The sequence below is a fragment of the Hyaena hyaena genome, unplaced genomic scaffold (genome assembly GCF_003009895.1).
Source record: "Hyaena hyaena isolate Hyena2069 unplaced genomic scaffold, ASM300989v1 scaffold_499, whole genome shotgun sequence".
Taxonomy (NCBI): Eukaryota; Metazoa; Chordata; class Mammalia; order Carnivora; family Hyaenidae; genus Hyaena; species Hyaena hyaena.
The window spans coordinates 360,102-375,318 of NW_024081129.1; the positions used below are offsets into that span (position 1 = coordinate 360,102).

General features: G+C 59.8%; 1 protein-coding gene and 1 long non-coding RNA gene across 3 annotated transcripts; one reads left to right on the forward strand and one right to left on the reverse strand.

Annotated features, from left to right (window-relative positions):
- Positions 1 to 814: 814 nt before the first annotated feature.
- Positions 815 to 12,786, reverse strand: N4BP3 (NEDD4 binding protein 3). Of its 2 annotated transcripts, none has more exons than XM_039254652.1 (5): positions 12,565 to 12,786; positions 6,688 to 7,035; positions 5,908 to 6,432; positions 5,290 to 5,544; positions 815 to 5,177 (listed from the first exon to the last, which is right to left on the reverse strand). In XM_039254652.1, exons 2-5 carry the CDS (start codon positions 7,006 to 7,008, stop codon positions 4,638 to 4,640), a joined length of 1,641 nt encoding a protein of 546 aa, XP_039110583.1. In that variant the 5' UTR covers positions 7,009 to 7,035; positions 12,565 to 12,786; the 3' UTR covers positions 815 to 4,637. The 2 variants fall into 2 exon arrangements, with proteins under 2 accessions (XP_039110583.1, XP_039110582.1); XM_039254651.1 differs by having other exon boundaries at positions 6,688 to 7,038.
- Positions 12,787 to 12,971: 185 nt separating this feature from the next.
- On the forward strand, positions 12,972 to 14,988 carry LOC120246964. The gene is made up of 3 exons (XR_005532196.1): positions 12,972 to 13,190; positions 13,355 to 14,250; positions 14,966 to 14,988. It is a non-coding gene; the product is annotated as an uncharacterized LOC120246964 (long non-coding RNA).
- The last annotated feature ends 229 nt before the right edge of the window (positions 14,989 to 15,217 follow it).

Consider the following 15,217-nt stretch of genomic DNA (forward strand, 5'->3'; position numbering starts at 1 on the left):
CTCATGCTTGCTCAGACTTTTGCTCTTTCTCTCTCTCTAAATAAACTTTTTTTAAAAAAAGAAAAAAGTTCTTGGATAAGACAATACCCCGCGTGTTCTTCTGAAAATACAGCCTTCCTTGCCTCTCAGAGTGAGCCCTGGAAGGCCAAGCTAAGAAAAGATGGATCCTCTTCTGCGAGCTGGGCTGAGGGCAATAACAGGTGATGCAGACCCTGCCTGCCCTGTGTGGAACGTGGGAGCATCAGGCCTCAGCCCGTGGAGCTCAAGTTACCTGCTCAGGCCGTCTCTTCCTTCCATCCTCCAGGTGGCACCCAGCCAGTCCCCTGCGCCTTCTCTCTCTTGCTGCCCTTCCTTGCGAGGGCTTGGTTCAGCCCCAAAGCAGCTGCTTCATCCGTAGGCTCTGCACCAAGATGGAAACGTAGGGCTCCTTGTTCAAACATCAGTAAATAGTTCAAGATGGCAACAGGAGAGCATTGCACCAAGCGCAGGGCCCTTCTGAGTGTGGTCTGGAGTGACAACACAGGTCACACACACGTAAAGCTAGTCCCAGTTCCAGCCCTCCCCCTTGGCTGCCTGAGGGACCCACTCACAGTCCTCCTCTGCCAACTTACCAGGCGCACCAGGGGCTGACCTGCCTCCCCTTAGGCCCTTCCAGACAGGACCATCCCTTGGACCTGCCCCACACCTCTCTTTGTCCAATTCCAGGCCAATCCTGGATGTTCTCATCCCACCCGGCTCCTGAGGAAATCCTCCCAATTTCCCTTCCTCAGAGAAGTTTATCCTTGCTAAAGAAAAATTACTCATGACCCTTGTCAAAGAGTTTGGGAAGGAAGACTTTATTCAAGAGAGGCTATGGCAATGTGAGTTTTGTAGCAGGGGACAGAGAGTGGTCTCAACTCCAAATACGACAAGGAAAAGTGGAATTTACAGCCAAGGAGCAGGTGGGGGTGGGTCAGTGGATGAAAAATTACTGAGAGAAAACCTCTGGGGTCCAGAGGCAGAGTCTGGCTAAATGCACCTCACAGGAGTCGCTGAAGGCAGGCCAGCCGTTGCCTGGGGATGGTGGGAGATTACATAAGGAACATCGTCATATGTGGATGAAGGGGGTTTCTGGCTAAACTTAGCAGCAATCTTGCCAGAACTGGACCATATAAGGACCTTGCCAAGGTCAGGCTCAAAGTACAGTCAAATACACACCTCTCATCACATGCAGTGAAAAGTGAGCCAGCTTTCCTCTGAACTCCTCAGCACTTATGCCTCACCTTTCGCTTTGTTGCAAGAAATAGCACATTTCTTTTTCTTTTCCTAATCCATAGAGAGCTAAGCCCCGCCCACTAGGGCAGTGAGTTATGCAATCTGAATTGTCACCATGGGGCACACTTCCTCTTTGGAGAAAGGCTCCCTAATACCTATAATACCCGGTCTGAGAAATTTACTTCTCCATGCCCTGCTGACTGGCCACCGCGATGTATATGTCTGCGCTATTTTGGTCCAGTCACTACCAAGGACAGATGTGTGTGCTGTCTCCCTCACCCAGCCACAGGGAAAGGTCATGGGGGCAGGGTCATTGGCCACGATGGCACGCAGTACCTCCCTGGGCAGTGAATGGGGACTGGCTCTACAGCCCCAGTGCTTGGTGTCCGTGAATGGTGAATGAACACTCAGAGCAGGACACTTCCCCATCTACTCCACTTCACCCCCACCTTGAACCCATGACAGCCAGGGAGAGGTCTGGTTCCTCTGGACTCCAAAACCCTCCAGTGCCTTCTGGGCTGGAGCCAGAGCGGTCTCTGGGGACAAAAACAGAAGACACACCTTGCCTGGCAGTGCCCATGGCCCCATGGAGAGACCAACAAAGTCAGCAGAAGTAGGGGTCTGTAGGCACAGGGACGGGGGGGGGGGGGGGGGGAGACTGCCCAGGCGGGGCAGGGCATGAATTCAGGGAAGGCTTTGCTGAGGAAACAATATCTGGGCGCTGTGAGGAGCCTCTGGCTGGAGGACGAGAGCTCAGAGGCGCTGCGAGGGGCTGATGGGGTCAGAAAGGGTGACCACTATCCAGGGCTCTGTGGAGACCAGGCTGTCAGAGGCCTCAAGCAATAGGCTGAGGGGGCCCAGGGAGAGATTGGAAGATGTGACACTATCTGAGCTGAGAACAGAAGGGAGCAGGGGCAAGGAGCCCAGGGTGGGGAGCTCGCCTCGGTTCTGGAGAACTGGCTGCTTGGGCCTACTGTGCCAGGGGAGAGGGGCCTCTGGGCAGCTGGCGAGCTAAGGGGCCTGCCAGGCGCAGGAGGGAGGGGCTGCTCCAAAGCCGTAGCCACTGCAGTGGCTCCTGTGACCAGCTGGTCGTGGAGCCACCCAGCCGGCTTGGGGACCAGGGAACTGGTTTGCCCAGCAGGGATGAGCTCACGGGGATCCGGTTCCCTCGGAGCCACCCCAGCCTCAGCTCCCTCGTGCCCTCCCCCTGCATCTGGGTCTGGCCCTGGTTTCTGGCACACCTGCCAAGTTTTGGTACCGCCCACCCACTCCCCGCTGGCTGTACTGGCCGGCCCAGCTCTCTAATTGCAGGGTGGAGAGCTGTCCTTCAGAGATGGTTCACAGAAAGGTGGACCCCAGCCACTGTGGGGCACCTGGGCACCCAGCCTGCCCAGCTCCAGGCTGTGGGGAGGGAGCGACCCAGGTTTCAGGTCAGCACCTTGCCCTGCTGGGGAGGGGGGAGGAGAGGGGGCATCTGGAGGGTCACTGGCCCAGAGACTTCAGTTTGGAGAAGTCTGAAATGGGTTCCAAGGCCTGTGGGAGACTGGCCTGCCTAAGTTGGGTGCTCCTTGTCCGCGCCCGCCCCCCAGCCCAGCAGAGGATCTAGGCACAGGGGTCTGCCCTGGCCACAGGCTCTACCCAAGCCTGTCCAGAGCCAAGAGGAGCAGGGACTGGCAGGAAGAAATGGGGCAGAAGGGAGTGGCCAGGAAACAGCCCTCCTGGCCTCCAACCCAGGGGCCCCAGACACACCCCCCAGACACACCCACCACCCACAAGACAGCTCTACACACACCTGCCACTTACACGGCCATAAACACACCATCTGCACGGCAGACAACGCACACACCCCATTCTCCACCCTAAAAAGGTGGGGCACACCGGCTCATACTCCGTAGCCCCGTAGGTGCCCCTGCACAACAAATCCACTCACCACCAGGACCCACATGCTGGGGCCTGACAGGCGGCCTGGGAAGTGGGGAATCATGGCCGAAGGGAGCAAACTGGGGCTTCTGCAGAGACCACGCCAGAGGACGCTGCTGCCCCATCAGGGCAGGCACTGGGAGGCCAAGAGGTCTGTGCGCAGGAAGCACATCTAACTCAACCCTGAGCCCCCAAGCCCTGAAGGCCTAACAGACAGGAAGTCCTCAATGCACGACAGCATATGGACGCTGATCTTGACTGCAGGGAGTGGGGAAGGACCGCCTACATGGCAGCTCGGGTCTGGGTCTGTGAGCCAGGCCACCTACCCAGGAGGGAGCAAAAGCCCACAGGGGAAGCCAGATGTGAGGGTGGGCTTTAGGGAGCTGAGCCCAAGGGTCAGGGAGCCCCGTGCAGGGCTGGAGGGGGAGGTCTCCTTCCTCTCAGGGCAGAGCTTTCCAAAATACAAATCAAATCACATCTCACCTTGCTTAAAAATATTCGAGGGCCTTCCACTGCCTGCAGGGAAAAGGCCACCTTCCCTGCGGTGGTACAGGTCCTTCACCAAGTAACCCACCCACAAATTTTCGGTCTCCTCTACCTTCCCAGGGCCTCCCATCCCTAGGGGTGGTAGGGGTGCTCCATAGTCAGACAGAAATATGGGAGGTGCGTTCTGGGAGGGGCAGGCCCCTGTGGGAGCCTTTGCGTGCTCTGGGGGAAGCTGTCTTAGGCCGGCCCCAAACCCAACAGGGGTCTGGATGCCTGCGGCCCAGACTTCCTACCAAGAGAATGTTCTAGCAATGCCTTCCTTGGTTGACTTGTCCTTTTGTTTTTCTGGCTTCTCTGGCTTTGTTCCTTCTGAAAAATCCCACTGGTGCCGAAGAAAGGAATTTCAGCCCACACGGCAGCTAAGGAACCGAGTGGTGCTAGGGCCTGGATTCCTCCGCGCTTCAACACACATGCCCATCAGCTGCGCACACAGGCGCGGGGCACGGCCTCCCACAGACCATGACCGTGGAAGGCGCTACATACGGCCTGGGTAAAGGTCTCCCAACCCCAACCATCCACAATCCTCTGGACCCAAGCCAGGCCCAGGCCCAGCGTATCAGCCGGGAACCCCTTGTAGAAAATGTGGTTTTATTCTGGAGGCCGATGTTCCCGTCCCAGCCTCCCTCCTTCACGCCCGCCCTTCTGCATCACGGGCTCTCGGTTCCCCAGCCTCCTCCTCTGGGCCACTTCTACTCCAGGGAGCAGGGCCGGGCCCTGCCGCGGTGCTCCTCTGCCGGGAGGGCACCCTATCCAGCCCACGGCAGCGCTGGACCCCTCCTCTCGGTGGCCTCCCCACACCTGACCGGCCTCAGCAGCCCCGGCCCCCGACCAGTGTAAGGAAGGAGCCGGCCCTCTCAGCGCGGGCTCGTCCAAGCCGTTTCCTGGCGGTGCTTCCGCAGCCCGCTCACGCCCTGGCCTCAGATCTTGGAGGACTCCAGCCGAGGACTCCAGGGCGCCGGGGGCTCCCGCAGCGCCCGCAGCTCTTGTTCCAGCGCCTGGTTGCGGCGGTACATGTCCAGGTAGCCTCCTTGGATCTCCCGCTGGTAGCGCAGCACCCTTTCCTTCTCCTCCTGCCACGTCCGCCGCTCCCGCTCGAAGCACAGCGCCTGCTCCTGGGCGCGGAGCCGCTCCTGCACCAGCTGCGCGCGCAGCTGCTCGGCGCCCCCTGCGCCACTGCCGGCCTCGCTGCTGCCGCCCGCCTCCCCCAGCAGCCCCCTGCTCTTGCAGTCGTCGGTCTCGCAGCCGCCGGGGGCTTCCTCCCGAGGGCCCTGTTCCTGCAGGCTCCGCACGGCCTCGCGCAGCTGGGCCAGCTCTGCGTCCTGGGCCTGCGCCTGCGCCCGGCTGCCCCGAAGTTGCGTCTTGAGGCTGAAGATCTCGGCCAGCTTCTGCGCCAGCTCGGCCTGAGCCTCCCGCAGCTGCTGCTTCAGGAGGCTAATCTCCGCTGTCTTCTGGCACACCTGGGGGGGGGGGGGCAGGATGGGCAAGAGCCAATCAAAGTGGGTAAGAAGATGGGGGTGACCGCAGGCGGCAAAGGGGACGTAAAAAGTCTCTGGGTGCCCGATGTCTCACCTCCCATCGGGCTTCCTCCTCCGGTCGGGTGTTAGGGTCAGCGTCCGGGAGGGCGCCGGGGGGCCGAGGCTCAGGGCCCAGGCCCTGCTGCGCCCGGAGCTCTTTGCGCAGCCGCCGCTGCTCCTGCTGGGCCATGAATAGCTGTAGCTGGAGGTTGCGCTCACTGCGCTCTGCCTTCTGAGCCACCTCGTGCAGCCTCTCCACGTACAGGCGCTTCAGCTCGGACAGCCACAGCCGCTGGCGCTCCTCCAGCACCTGCCAGGGGACGAGGCGCCTGCCATGCGGGGATATCCCACACGCGGCTCCCCCCGCTCCTGGACACCAACTGCCAGGCGCTCACACGGCCAAGCCCCCTCCACAACACTCCAGCTGTGCCTGGAGGTGAAGTGCCCGCCCAGGGAGTCTCTCTTCCTCCCTTACAAGCAACTCCTAGCAAGGGCGGGTCACCACTGCCATGACATTCCCATACGATGGGGGCTGGGCGACTGAACCACCTCCATCTTCCTTACTCTCTTGTGCCCAGAGCGACATGGGTCAGCTGGCTGAGGACCCTTCTGTGTGTCCTGTACTCCAATGCCAAGGGACAGAACAGGACCCCAGAGCAGGGCGAGCCCTCACCTGTGTGAAGGGGTTGGAGCCGTCCTCATCACCGAGGCCCCTCTTGAGATCCTCACAGGTGTCGGGGAGCAGGGCCACCACCTCCTCGGTGGGGCAGGAGAACTCATAGGGGGGCGGTGGCTCGGGCAGGCAGCTCAGCATCGCCAGAGGCCCAGCCTCCTTGGGGACCCGGGAGGCCCGGTCCAGGGAGCCCCCGAGGTGGTTAATGTGGCCCAAAGAGGAGCTGAAGGGGCCGGGACCGGTGCCAGGGCTGCGTCCAAAGCTGCCCCCGCTGGAGGAGTCAGACAGGCTGGGCTCCGGCTCGGGGCCACCCTCGTCCAGGCTGAGCGCATGCAACAGCTGGGCACGGGCCTGCGCCTGGCTGGTCCGGGGCCCAGGGCTCAGGGGTGGGTGGCAGGCCAGCGTGTGCAGGCTGCCGTTGCTGCGCCACAGCTTCTGGCCCTTGTGGGCTGCCAGGCTCTGCATGGACAGGAAGCCTTTCCCAGCGCCCGCCACGGGCTTGAACACTGACGGGCGAATGCGGCACTGTCGGGAGGAAAGGGCAGCTTTGAGGCCCTGGGCTGACCTCAGCTCTGCCCTCCAATGCTCCCACAGCCCCCAGGATCCTCTCTGAGAACCTGGGGTGCGTGTCACCTGGAGGCGGTGACCAGTGACCAAAGCCTCAGGCCAGCCTGTAGCTGGATTTTCATGTCCCAGCCCCATCCGAGCATCTCCAAGGAGGCCCCAAGCTCCCCATCCCTACCCTCCAACACTGGGGGAGGGGGGCGGGCAGAGATGCACCTTATCAAAGCGACCCCGCTCAGGCAGCGAAGTCTTGCTGAAGTCACCGGCTCGAGGATGCTCCCGGTAGTAGAGGGTGGTGTAGTCAGCGGTCTCCGACCGAGGGGCGCGCTTGGCGGTCTTGCCGTCCTTCTTGGGGAGGTGCAGGTAACTGAGGAGCTCACGCTGGCCCAAGCCCTTCCGGAGGAGCCCATCTGGCTGGCGGGAACCCCGGGACCCCGCGAGTGCTGCCCGTAGCTCTTCCGGGGACAAGTCCTGCCGTTCCAACAGGCTACCCACGCTGCCCATGGCAATGCCAGCAGGGCCCGGGGCTGTGGCCATGAACTTTCAGCAGGGCACAGGCAGCTGCTTCTGGGGATTGGGAGGCTCCGTCAGGGGCAGGTAGGCACTTCCGGCCTAACCTCCCCAATACTCTAAAACCTGCTTCTTGCCTATGTCAGCCACCTGCCTGGCCCAGGCCCAGGAGGCAGATATGGTTCCTGGGGGAAAAAATCCAGGACAGGACTCGTAGGATGGCAAGAGAAAGGGCCCCAAAGTCATCTGCTTGGTGCACCAGCTATAGGGGCCGGTGTGACCGGGGGACAGAGGGGAACAGGCCCAAAGCGGCAGGATGGGGCCCCTCCCAGGACTGGGCCAGCTGCAGACCCAGGCTCTGTCCAGGCTCTGACATTGTTCACTCTCCTACCAGGCTCCTCACCCAGTCTGGGGGGTGGGGTGGGCAGAGGGCACAGGGAACCAGGGCCAGTGGCTTATGATTCTCCATCCCTTCTTTTTCTCTGGGGAGGGGGAAAACCCAGTTGAGCCCCTCTTCCTGCAGTGGGTCAGAGTTCCCCTGAGCAAAGCAGCGGGCACGGGTGGGGTTGGGGGGCTGTGGTGGGAGGGATACAAACAGGAAGGGCCTGAAGGGAGGAAGGATGGTGGTAACAATGGCCACAGTTTCCGGAACAGGTGTTCGTGTAGTCATAGGGGCAGTGCAGGGGGGGGGCCAGGGGAAGGGGCAGCGGGAGCCCCCACCAGCCCCTGCATATGCTCCCACTCCAAAGCCCCACCACCAGGCGGGTGGGGGTCCCAAGTGTTGACCTGGTGTGGGGCCAGTCACACGTAGTCATAGTCGCTAGCTTCCTCACGCAGACAATGGCCACGGCGGCAAGTCTTATCACTCAGAGATGCTGGGAGGATGGGCTGAGATAGCAGCACATAGAGTCCAGCTTGGGGCCTGGCCCACAGCCAGGGTCAACACAGGCTGGTTGAAGCCGGGCTCAGCTGCTCAGAGATGACCTCCCCAGGCAGGCGGCCCAGAGACCAGGTTAGGGACCCAGTTCCCACCTGGGCTGAGATCCGCACCCTGGAGGGTGGGGCCTGGCCCTACCACCCCACTGGATCCCCCCTATCCAGCCCAGGGCCAGGCACACGGTGGATACTCAGAAAGGACCTGATGAATGAGCAGACATCACCTTCTCTGCCTCCTGCTCCCCAGCAGCTGCTCCCATCCACCTGAAGACACCCAGCAGGCATGTGGCAGCTAAGCGCCCCCCACCCACCCAATATGCTTCCGGGACACCCCCTCCCACCTGAAACAATGGTTGTTAGGAGGCTCCATCTTCCTCAACCATTTCCAGGTTTTGTATTCGTGGGAGAAAAAGCTCTCCGGGAGAGGGAGGGCTCAGCTAATAACCTCTGAGGATGACACAGGGCACACAGGGTCAGAGGACACATCCATGTAAGGAATCAGAGGTGCTGGCCACCGACGGTGACATAGCCCTGCAAAGGGGATCTTACGCAATCCCGTGATACAGCCATTGTCCCCTTTTTAAGGTAAGGGCACTGGGGCTCCTGGAGGTGAAGTGGCTTGCCCAGGGTCACAGAGCGGGTCAGGCTGAGATGCCCGTGACCCCAACAGGATGCTGTTGAATGTGTAGTGGGGGCCCAGGATGGTATCCACAGCCCAAAGAGTAAGAATTGAAGTATCCTTGGGGTGCCTGGGTGGCTCAGTCGGTTGAGCGTCCGACTTTGGCTCAGTTCATGATCTTGAGGTTTGGGAGTTCAGGCCCCACATCGGGCTCGCTTCTGTCAGCGCAGAGCCCACTTCATATCCTCTGTCCTTCTCTCTCTGCCCCTCCCCCACCGTGCTCTCTCAGAAATAAATAGAACACAGGGGCACCTGGGTGGCTTAGTTGGTTAAGCGTCTGACTTTCGCTTAGGTCATGATCTCGCAGTTCGTGGGTTTGAGCCCCGCGTTGGGCTCTGTGCAGACTGCCGGCTCAGAGCCTGGAGCCTGTTTCGGAGTCTGTGTCTCCCTCTCTCTCTGACCCTCCCCTGCTCACGCTATCTCTCTCTCTCTCTCCTAGAAATTAAAAAAAAAAAAAAGAAAGAAAGAAAGAAATAGAACACAAAGTATCCTGCCTCCCAATCTGACTGACACCTCCTTACCATGAACACACTTCACTCTTGTCACTGCTTCTCAGGAAGGCAGACAGCAAAGAACCTGGTCTCCAGTCCTGTCCTCACACTCGCCTTCCATGGGGACCCCAGACACTATCTCATAGCCCTTTGACATGCCTCAGTTTCCCCATCTCTGAAGTGGGGAAAGACTGTCTGCCCTGGCTCCCCTTTGGGTTTCTGTCACAGAGACAATGGAAGTGAAAGGTCTCATGAACCATAAGCCCAGTGCAAGCATGGGGGTCAGGGTGGGGGTGGCAGTGGTGCCAAACATGTCCACCTCACCCCAAATACACACCGTGTCACCTTCCCCTGGGCAGATCCTTACTTCCCATCTCAGGGAGAGATAACCAGCACCCCATGTTCCCTACAAATGGTCCCAGGTTCAAGGCGAAGGGTCCTTGAACCAGAGGCAGCCATGGACCACAAAAGCGCATACCCCACATACAAACTGCAATCTAGTCACTGAAGCCAGAAGCACAGTGGTTCCTATATGACAGGATACAGCACGGACAGTCACATCTACAGCAGACACAGTCATACACAAGGTCACCTTTGCGGCATTGAGCATCTTCTGGGACACATGGACACACACACACACACACACACACACACACACACACGAATGCTCCAGCATTACTCTAGCACAAAAACCCACTTGTCCTCCCCAGCCCCCAGGCTAGATGCAAAGGGTATGAAGGAGTGCGTGCGTGCGTGCGTGTGTGTGTGTGTGTGTGTGTGGTGAGGGGCTTCCCTCCATGTGTGATTTGAGCAGTTAGAAACAGCTGTGGAGCTGGATGAAGGGGGGCACAGACAGCCCCTTTCTTTTGTCTTTCCCCAAGGCCCTCGCCCTCCACCCTTCGCCCCTCCTAGGTAACTTCTCTGGCTGTATTATCAGCTCTCCCAGCAGGGCTGAGGCCCCTGGCTTTTAGGAGGCTCCACCCTGCCCAGGTCTCAGTCTGGGCACAGTCCCTTTTCCTAAAGGGGTCTATCCCACCCCACCCCACCCCCAACACACGCATTCCTTCCCCGTTGCTTGGAGGCCCAGGGAATGGCCTGATCAGGCCAGGGCAGCTGTGCGGGCTGGAGTGGAGAGGATCTGGGCAGAGAGGTGGGAGGGAGAGACAGCAAGTGCCTTGCAACCCCCATGGGAACATCAGGGCAAAAGGCAGGGCCTCCTCCAAATGCCTCCAAGGGCTTGCCGGCTCAGAGCTCTTCACAGAGCTGAGAGCCCCTCCCCCCAACTCCCGGTGGCTAGGTTTGGGCTGGGCCATATTCTGCACAGGCTGCAGCTGGCCCCAATAGGGCCCCTTAGCTCCTGTTCCCAACCCCTGGCCTCAAGATGAGCCAGCGGCACTGGAAGCCCTGGACAGAGAGGGGCATCTCTTTTGGATCAACCGTTGGTGCAGACAGGAACATAAAGCTCGGGAACCATGCTGACCGTGAACCAGAGACAGGACATGCAGGGGAGCATCCCAGCGTCCGTTAGTTAGCCTGACAAGGCTTACCACGGCCTCACGATACCCACAGGTGGGGAACACTGAGATCCTCCACTTCAGAAGAGGAAATCGGGGCCCAGGAGGTGAAAGCACGTGCCTGAAGACATGTTCAGCTGCCCTGGAGAAAGTACACCGGCTCCTTGGGTTTGGAAGCCCTTCCTGACCGCACCGTGAGTCTCCTCTAGCGTGGGGCATCCTGGAGCAGGCAGGCAGGGAGCTCCAGAGTCCCGCCTTGGCTGTGGTTAGCCCCTCCAGAGCCCAGGCCCCAGGGGAAGGGCCTACCACCTGCTGGGGGGGATCAGCTTTGCTGGAGGGAGTGTCTGCAGCTGCCCCTGAAGAATTGGACTGGAATGTCCCAGCTCCACAAGAGGGCAGTGGGTAAGGGGGGGCCCGGGCAGAGACGACGGGAGAGGCTGGCATACCCTAGTTACACTGTGACACCTGAAGAGGCAAAGCCAGGCATCTAACCCCAAAGGACTGTATCTCAGTATCGCTACAGAGTCACATAGAGGCGTACACTCTACAGTTTTTCTGAGCCCTTTGATTTCATCGTCTGAGCTCACCTCCACAACAAGGGGGCAGGCAAGGAACCTGAGGCCCAGAAAGGCCTAGAAGCCAGCTGCCCAAGATCCCACAATGATGAACAATTCCAAATCCCTGGGCAAAGCCCTCTCTACTGCTGTCCCGGCTAGAGGTCACCAGTTCCCCTCCATGGACACACATTGCTGCGTGTGTGTCCGCCCAGCCCCCCACACCTGCCTCTCTCAAGGGCATCGGCAACCAGGTAGAGATTCGGACTCCAGTCCCCTCAGCATGGAATTCTTCCCGCCCGACCCTGGGTCAAAGAGAAATAGTGGAAACACCGCCGCATGGGGACTCCGAGCCCTGGAAGGTACTGGTTTTAGAGGCGGGAGCAGGCTGGCCGCATTCATTCACAGTCTAGCACATGCACACCCACACTCAGCCAGCCGGCAGAGAAGCCCTGCCCAGGAGAGCCCTGGGAGGCGGCCGATCACTGGGCCCAGGATGGCCTCCTGCCTCCACTCCCTTCTTGGCTGGGCAGGGAGAGGGCACCGGAGGGCCAAGGTTGCAGGTCAGCCGGGCTAAGCCGCAGGTGCAAGCGAGTAGAGCCCCAATCTGCACTAACGGACTGGGTGCCGGGTGGGAGGCAACGGGTCCCAGTCCTCTTTCCCGACACAGCCAGGGATCTGAGGGGGGCCTGGCCGCAGGCTGGTCCTCTCTTTGGCTAAGGTTGTGGCCAGACTGGGCTGGTGCTCCAGCCGCCAAAAACTGGTAGCGTCCCCACAGGTCGTGATCCCTGGCAGCCGGCAGCTGCCGCCGTTACTGAGCAGGGGACTGGAGCAGGATGGGGGTATCGCGGAGGGGACAAGAGAGGGGTCTTGTGGGGAAGGTAGAGGAGCAGACGACGTTGGCATCCCCACGGAAGCCCCCACTCCTCACCCCGCCCAGGGAAGGCTGTGACAGGGGCGTGGGCTCCCCAGAACTGCCGTAGGTCCGGCAAGCTACCTGGGGGGGCCAGAGGGGACGTCTGTTGCTGCTTCCTCCCTGGGGCCTGCCTGGAGCGGTCGAGCCGGGGACCCGAAGCCCAGGTCGGACTCCCGCGCCAAGGGCGCGGGCCCCACCCCGGCCGCGGCGCCGGGGTCCGGGAGAGCACATTCACAGGGGTTGCGGAGAGCAGCGTAACCTGCCGCCGGCCCCTCCACAGGAGCGCCGCGCTCGGTCCCTGGTCCCGCGCCTCGGTGCTTCAGCGTCTGGAAGCAGGGGGCACCTGGGCGCACACCGCACCCTGCCACCCCCGCCCACTTCTCAGACGGCACCATGCGGGCGAAGGGCTGCGGTTTGGCCAAGGTCGCCGGGAAAGCGAGACCTCCGCGGCCACCCCAAGCCCCGTCCCCGGCCCCCGCCGTGTCCCACTCACCATGCTGGCGCCGCTCCGCGCCCCTAGCGCGCGACAGTTCCCTCGCGCGGATTCGAACCCTCCCTCCAAGCGCCGGCTCCAGGCGAGAATGCGAGCCGGGCCGGAGCGGCCAGGCGGCAGGCGCCTGGAAAACGCGGCCGGGCGAGCGGCCGGGCGGGCAGGCGCCGGAGCCGGATTGGCGAGGGAGGGACGCGCTCCGTGGCGCTCGCCTGCCTGCCCCAGAGGCGGAGGGAAAACCCGGCCTGACTCACCGGCGCGCCGCCAGCCCAGAGCCCGGCCGGGCCCCCGGATGTGGGGGGCGGGGACGCGGGGCAACCCCCGCCCACCGGCAGCCAACCTGAGCCCCGCCCGGGCTCGCCGCGCCACCCCGGCCGCGGCCCGCGGAGGCGCCGCGCTCCGGAGCCGCCCGAGCCCCCTGCCGGCTGCGCCCCGCGCCGCGCGCACCCCCGGCGGGTCGGCAGCCCCCGCGCGGCCCACGTCCCCAGAGGGCGTCCAGCCAGCCCCGCTCCTCCTCCTCCTCGCGGCCTCGCCCGTCCCTCTCCGCTTCCAGAACTCGGCAGCTTCCGAAGAGGCGCGTTCCGTCCATCACCTCCCAGATCTCCCAGATCCTCGCCGCCTCCTCTTCGGTAAGCGTTATTACCCGTTTTGGGTTGAGTAAAAGGTACTCCGAGATCTGGAGAGATTTACCCAAGGGCTCCGGCTCGTTAGTGACTGGGCTGGGCGTTAAGATTTCTTTCCTATCTCTCTCTCTCTCTCTCTCTCTCTCCCTCCCTTTTTGTTTTGCCGCCAGAGCCTTCCAGGGGCAGCAAATTCAGATGCCTTCAGGGGCCAGACAATGTGAGTCAAATGGGTGTAAGACAGTAGAGGAGATGGAGACAGAGACAGAGATGAACACCTAAAGGTATTCAGGTTCAAAACATTAAAGCAGGCCCCTTCCCCAAAAGGCTCAGCAGAGTCCTCGAATGATCCATCAATTCCACTTCTAGGTGTATATTCCAAAGAATTGAAAACAGGGACTCAAACAAGTATTTGTACACCAATGATCACTGCGGGACTCTTCACAATAGCCAAAGGTGGACACAGTCCAAACTGCCCATCAACTGATGCATGGAGAAACACACTGTGGTATATCAATGGCGTGGAATATTATTCAACCATAAAAAGGAATGAACTTCTGACACCTGTTCCAGCGGGGATGAACCTCCAAAAAAATCACGCGAACTGTAATAAACCAGACGCAGAGGACCCCCTGTGGTATCATTCCCTTTGTGTGAAGTAGGTAAATCCCAAGAGATGCAAAGCAGATTAGTGCCAGAGGCTGTAGGGAAGGAGAAATGAGTGACGCTTAAAGCGCATGGAGTTTCCTTTGGCGATGAGGAAATGTTTTGGAACATGAAAGGTGGTGATTGCACAATATCGTGAGTGTACTAAGTGCCATTGAATTAGACGCTTTAAAATGGTTAATTTTACGTTATGTGAATTGAACCACAAATAAGAAAAGAAAGCGTGTCGTGGAAGTCTCGTGGATCAGATTTCGCTCACGGGTCACCAGTTTGCAATCCCTTGGATTCTGTGCCATCCTTACCCGTTTACTACCGATGGGAGTGCCAAATTTAAGAGGATTCATCTCTAAGAAAACTCATCGCTACTACTCTGGATGTTAGCTCTCGAGGAGCCCCCAGTCTGGTAGGGTTACTCGCTGGGACAGATGAAAGTTCAGCTCAAGGATACACGTCACAGCTTTGGGGACGGGAGGAAAGGCCTCCCTGGGGAAATGGCTTTTGAGGTGGTACTTGAAGGGTGCGAAGCATTTCCAGGGCGGGAGGTGTTCACCATGGTCAAGAGCCTCTAGGGGGCGCCCGGGTGGCTCAGTTGGTTAAAGGTCCAACTTTGGCTCAGTTCACGATCTCCCGGTTTGTGAGTTCGAGCCCTGCGTTGGCTCTCTGCTGACAGCTCAAAATAAATAATAGTAAATAATAGCTCTCCAAAATAAAGAAACATTAAACCAGTCTTCAAAAAAATAAATAAGAGCCTATAGCTGGAGAAGGCAGGGCACACTCAGGGAAATCAAGCTTATTGGTTAGAACTAGGTGCCGGGAGCCTCTGAGATATTGAGAGAGAGAGGTGTAAGGATCAACCTGGACTTAGTGGTGTGTACACAGACCCAACGAAGAGGTCAAGGCAGGGCAGCCAGATGATAGGGATCCCAGGGAACAGACACAGAGCCACAGAGGGCAGGGACAGTGGGGAAAGGAAGAGATGGAGGACATTCATGAGGTAGTTTGAATGAAGAATTGTCTTGCCTAGGGAAGAAATTACATGAGGAGAGGGAGGGGGTCAAAGGTAATTTCTGATAAAAACTCAGGTTCAGTTCTTTTCCTTCCTGTTGCGACAAACACAGTGACTCTGGATGCCTGGGTGGCTCAATCGATTAAGCGTCTGACTCCGTCTCGCGTCATGATCTCCTAGTTCATGAGCTCGAGCCTGGCATCGCGCTCTCTGCTGTTGGCACAGAGCCTGCTTTGGATCTTCTGTTCCCCCCACCCCCACCCTTCTCCTGCTTGCATGCTCTCTCTCTCCCTCAAAAATAAATAAATATTTTTTAAAAACCCCACAGCGACTTATCCAAGATTGTCTGTCACCAGTCCCCCAA